Here is a 6,128-nt window from a genome sequence, read left to right as displayed (position 1 = left end):
CCATGGCTTGCTGTGTCCCCTGCTGCTGCAGTGTCCCCACCGGCCCCGCCACCACCATCTGCTCCTCGGACAAGTGCTGCCGCTGCGGAGTCTGCCTGCCCAGCACCTGCCCACACACGACCTGGTTACTGGAGCCAACCTGCTGTGACAACTCCCCCCCACCCTGCCACATCCCTCAGCCCTGCGTGCCCACCTGCTTCCTGCTCAACTCCTGCCAGCCCACCCCGGGCCTGGAGTCCCTCAACCTCACAACCTACACCCAGCCCTCCTGTGAGCCCTGCATCTCAAGCTGCTGCTGAGCCATGGCTGCTTTGCTCCCTGCCCGACCATGAAGAACCCAGAAGCTGTCTGTTCAGTATTCACTTGCCTCAGCAGTTGACCATGATGGCCCAGATATGGAAAACCTACCTTTCATTTTAGTGGAAAAAATACCAAGAATTTCTTAATGGTTATTTGATTCATCCGGGCAGGTGAACATGCATGATCAAAATTCTACTGAAATCTGTAAAAACCCAGACTATATTTTCTTGGCCATATTGCTATTGGATCCCATTGCTTCTACTGGATATTTTCATAGAGCAAAAACAAAAAAATCTTGATGGGTTTTCCAATAAACTTTATTCCTCTGAAAAGATATATTGTTTGTTTATGTTAGAGTTTTTGGTATACTTCCTTAATTAAAAAAAGGTAAAGATAAGATGATTATTGTATTTAAAAAAAAGAAAAAGAATCTATTTGAATGACTGGAACTAGCTAGCTGCTAGGCTGCTACCTTCAAACTGGTTAGCTTTTACATTCTCTCCCTTTCTCAGACAAAGGCAATTTGAGGTGATCCAACGTTTATTTACCTACACTTTGCTGGCTAAATCACATGAACTCACACGATCCTTAAAACATTACTAATAGAGGAGAAACATGAAGCTTTAAGAGTTACTCAACAGTCTCGAAGTTACTTAGTAAGAAAGCCAGAAGTCAGCTCCTTCTATGTCTGACTTCAAAGCCCAGTTCTTTCTACTGTATCACAGAGCCTCCAATTCCAAGGACCAGAAGCTGAACGAACAGTTATGGCCTCAACTTACAACATGCAAGAGAAATAGAAAATGTAAGAATCTTTAACAGAATCATCACATCCGATTGTAATAGAAAAGGATCTAGTGGCACACAGATTAAAAGTGGTAGGTACTCAGTTTGAAGACCTGCGTCACTTAGTGGGCCTACCAATCTGGACTTCATTTTTCCTTAGAGAAAACTCAAGCGGTCAACTCCAGTAGCAGGGCCCTAGGAATTGATCTCTACTTGCCACCATCAACAGAATGCCAAAACTCTTCAGGGGATGGGCTGAGAACCGGAGCTAAAGACTTGATTAAACATGATTTAATCTGATTTAATTGTATTTCTTTTTACCAACCTACTTCATTTTATCATGAGCAGATTATCTTTTGCCCTGCCTTAGAAAGATAATACATATATAATACATATACAACACATTTTATGATGTATGCATGCACAAGGTATATATATATACATATGTATATATCATTCATATATAAAGGTACAAGTTAAAATCTAAAAAGCATTCAGTAAAGCCAAAAGAATACATGTGAAAAAGAAAAAGGCATGGCAGGGAGGGAAGCACCAAGTGCCTATATAAACATGCTTCTAGGGGCGCCTGGGTGGCTCAGTCGTTTGAGCATCCAATTTCAGTTCAGGTCATGTGGGTTTGAGCCCCACATCTGGCTCCACACTGACACTGTGGAACCTGCTTGGGATTCTCTCTCTCCCTCTTTCTCTGCTCCTCCCTTGCTCATGTTCTCTCTCTCTCAAAAATAAACATATATTTTTAAATAAATTTTTAAATAAATAAACACGTTTCTAAATATCCTTAGTGTGCCTGTCAGTCCCTCCAAAATGAGATTTCCCAGAGGATCTCACAGGCTCATTAGTGGTTTGAATGAACAGAATTTAGAACCATGTGGTACATGGGACACAACCTAGAATATTGCCAACACGTGATTCAGCCCCTTCACGCATTCATTTGGCCAGTATTTCAGGAGTGCTCCCCCTGTACCAGGCTGGATCCATGCTAAGGATTTAAAGATAAAAGAAATGTTATTACCTAGAGCGCTCTCAAGTTTCTCTCAGATCTGGTGAAGGAAACTGACAAGTTATTATAATCACAACACACGTGGTCTCCGTATGGCGGATGGGGGTATTTATAATGCCATGTGGTCCCCGCTGTGACTGAGAAGTGAGCAGCACAGCATGCAAGCACACAGAAAGAGTAACTAAAACCCAGATCTGGTGATTCAGCCTCAGGGTGAGGGACAGTTATGGAAAGCCACCAAGCTACCCAGGCTAAGCGTTAAAAGATGTCGAGGCGGGAGAGGTGGGGAGTGGCTGTTCCAGACAGAACAGAAGCCTGCTAACTCATGAACTGAATGCACTGAAGCCGGGAGGAGAGGGGGAGGGGATGAGGGGAGAAGAAACGCAAAGACTCTGAGGTTGGGGCTCCTTACGCAAAGGGTTTTAAGACTGAAACCTCCAAGGAAAGAGAGGTTTGAAGCAAGAAACTAACAATCGTATTTTGTTTCTTTTTATTATCAACCTTTAGTTTATGTCTTCACATTACTTCACTTCCCCCTGTAGGGGCCAAGGGCAAGGCACCCCAAACGTGCCACTTTGGCATACTGATTATTTTAAGTAAAAATTACTTAAGAAATACCCTATCAAGGACATTCAGACACTCCTCTTTCCATGAGAAAGCAGGGCATAAATTTCCCATGGGAAAGGTACCCTCCCTGTACAATGCGGTCAAGAGACATCCTTATCACCACCAGAGAGAGGAAATTTAGAGCTGAGAAGGCTGTATAAACAAACCGTGCCATCTTTAACTAATTTACTACCACAGCCCAAAGTCTGTTTACAATCCTTACTATTTGAAGCTCCCAAAGTTTTCTTTGACTTGTCAATTCCTCATATATTGTCTCTGTCTAAAAAGTATAAAAACTGCTTGCCTTGGTCATTTCTTTAGGTCTCAATTTCATTATTGGGCCTCTGTGTGCACATAATAAAACTTTGGTGTTTTCTCCTGTTAATCTGTCTCAGTAGCTCTAATTCTTAGGCCAGCTGAAGGACCTTTAAGGGGAGAAGAAGACTTTTTCGTTCCCCACACCCCCTTTGACTATAGCTGGTATAATTAAAACTGGACGTGTGTGTGTGTGTGTGTGTCTGTGTGTGTAGACGTACAGCAATTTGAAAATCTACATCTAATCGAGAATCGCCATGTTTTTCCTGCATTTCCTTAAAGGAAAAATATACTCTTTATTTCTAAAAATAAAATGTTTAGTATCTCTGACACATACTAAACTTAAATGTTAAACCACAAAAAAGGTAGTTCAATCTCAATAGGTCCTATATTTAGTTTTTTAACAAGTCAGTCACCAGACCATCTAAGGCAAATTAGCTCAGCTGTCCAGGATTCACTGTCATAATTTAGGAATACAGGATACTTATTCCCAGGTCACTTAGGCCATGGCAAAGAAAAGAAATTTTAATAAAGTACTATCAATCTTTTCAATAAAAGAGATGAGTTTATTATCATAAACTTATTATTTTACACCTGTTTTAATCTAGAACTTTAAATCTTATTTATAATTATGGACACATAACATTCTACACAGAACAGTACTAATTTCTTTATCCTCATAAGCTTGACTCAAAGTAATATTGCATTCTAAGAAAGCACTCTCTTTCTGCCATGAAATTCTGTGAGAAGCTGCAAATGTCTCTGTAATGTTTTGTCTTAAAATGTCAAAATAATTTCCTTTTGCTTATAATCTTTATGCTCTTAAACCCTTCCCATCATAATGTATAATAACAGGACCTCATAATCATATGTTCATAATAAACCTGCCATCAGACTCCAAGGTCTACACGAGAAAGAATGAGATCTATTTTGTTCACTCTCTTATATCCAATGTTTATCACAGTGCTTGGCACATGGGAACTGCTCTAGACGAATGTCTATTAAGTTATTTTAAAAATACTGAAAATATAGGGGTGTCTGGGTGGAGCTGGTTAAGCATCCAACTCTTGGTTTCAGCTCGGGTCATGACTCCACGGTGTGTGAGACTGAGCCCTGCATCGGACTCTGCTCTGACAGTGTGGAGCCTGCTTGGGACTCCCTCTCTCCCTCTCTCTCTGCCCCTCCCTGGGTCGCTCCCATTCTCTCTCTCTCTCTCTCAAAATAAATAAATAAAAGTTTTATAAAGTTTTAAAACAAAAATTTTTCAATGCGGAAAATATAAATCAGTCCTAAGTAAAAGAGTGAGAAATCTGGCAGGTATTCAATCAAAGATAAATCTGGGTGAAGTCCAGGGATACCCACAGAGATTACATATCCTTTCTTCCAAGCAGAGCCACAGAGAAATCTTTTTGAATTTGAAGTTTATTAATTTCTGTGCCAGCTATTTTCTCTTATTGTAGGTGTGAACCTCCAGATAAATGTTTGCTACTTCCTGTAAGGCTGCTCTTTTATTTTTCTGCAGCTAGATTTTTCTTCTTTAGACTGTTTCTTTCCCCATTCCTTACCTTGAATTTGTTTGACCTGCAGCTTACTTGGATAATGATGATAATAATTTATCTTTGTATAGCACTTTATGGTGGTGTATGGGCAACAACCTTCTGGATGGAAAAATGTAGATATTATGATCCTTATTTTGCAGAAGAGAAAGACAAGCCTTTAAAAAATGAATGACGTGGCCTAACAAGGAAGGCAATGAGCAGAACTGGAACCAGTAAAGAGCTCTTCTGACTCCTAATGTGGTCCACAGTTGTTACTATTGCCATAATTATCATCTTGAAAATAACCTAAGTGATTAATAATATAAAAATTTTAAATAACTTAGAAGTATAATTAGATGATGAATGCTAGGAAACATTAAAAATAACATTATTGGACACCTGGGTGGCTTGGTCAGTTAAATGTCCGACTTCAGCTCAGGTCATGACCACACAGCTCATGAGTTCGAGCCCCACATTGGGCTCTGTGCTGACAGCTCAGAGCCTGGAGACTGTTTGAGATTCTGTGTCTCCTTCTCTCAGTCTGCCCCTCCCCCACTCATGCTCTAAGTGTCTGTCTGTCTTTCTCTCTCTCCCTCTCTAAGAATAAACATCAAAAAAAATTTTAATTGCATTATAAAATATATTTAAGAATACAAGATAATGAAAATATATATAAGCAAAAAGGCAAGTTATAGAACCGTAGGTAAAATGATTCTAGTACTAAAAAGATAAACAAATGTATTAAAAAATGACTAGACGGATATACACAAGTATGAATAGAGAATTTCTCTTGATAAAATTATGAGTGAGTTTGCTTTATATTTTTCTATTTTGTCCAAATTTTAAATAAATATAATTTATAGTCAAATATCAAATGACAGGCGTTTTTTAAAAGCCTGCCCATATTTTTCAACATATTTCTCCATATGAATATAAGTTTGATCTTCAAAAGTTCCAAAACTTAACTAAACAATGTTATATGCTAATAATATCTCAACAAAAAAATATAATTTTTAAGAAAGTCTCAAAACAAAAAAAAAGTTACTAAACTTAAGTTCAACTTTTTAAAACACCATCAGAACAACTGATACAGATAAAGGTAAAGACAATGAACATGGACCAGCCCCAGAGAGAAGACCTACATACTCCAGGCATACCATCACGCGGTACTTCCCAGCAGGGCCGGTGTCAGAATTATAATAGCAGAAGCTTTCGGTGATACATCATAAAGCTTGGGTTCCAGTCACAAATAGCAAGAGTAATCAGTGCAGATTTAGCAAGGAACTCAAATAAATGTTAATTAGGAGAATAGAGACTCTTTACAAGCATCTAAATGTCAAACCAATCAAAGGATAATGGGTACACTAATATAAACAAGAACCAGGAAAGAAGCCTTCTGTTTGGACCAACGCCCACTGGGGAGGGTATATAAGGGCCTCAAAGAAAGGAGAGACAGTCACAACTCAGAAGTCTCATCTATCGTTACAACCAAATCAATTAAAAACACAGATTCCCAGCGCCATGGCTTGCTGTGTCCCCTGCTGCTGCAGTGTCCCCACCGGCCC

General features: G+C 39.4%; 1 protein-coding gene across 1 annotated transcript; it reads left to right on the top strand.

Moving 5' to 3' along the window:
- Positions 1-2: 2 nt before the first annotated feature.
- LOC115282808 (keratin-associated protein 3-3) lies at positions 3-299 on the top strand. Its single transcript, XM_029928989.1, has one exon. The coding sequence runs from the start codon at positions 3-5 to the stop codon at positions 297-299; it is 297 nt and encodes a 98-aa protein (XP_029784849.1).
- Positions 300-6,128: the final 5,829 nt, after the last annotated feature.

This window comes from Suricata suricatta, chromosome 17 (assembly GCF_006229205.1).
Source record: "Suricata suricatta isolate VVHF042 chromosome 17, meerkat_22Aug2017_6uvM2_HiC, whole genome shotgun sequence".
In the NCBI taxonomy this organism is placed as follows: Eukaryota; Metazoa; Chordata; class Mammalia; order Carnivora; family Herpestidae; genus Suricata; species Suricata suricatta.
Note: the sequence above shows the minus strand (reverse complement) of the source record. Positions and strands in the feature narration are given on the sequence as shown.

What these genes read in the sequence shown, in the direction of transcription:
- LOC115282808 (XM_029928989.1), top strand. Translation starts at nt 3, where the DNA reads ATGGCTTGCTGTGTCCCCTGCTGCTGCAGTGTCCCCACCGGCCCCGCC.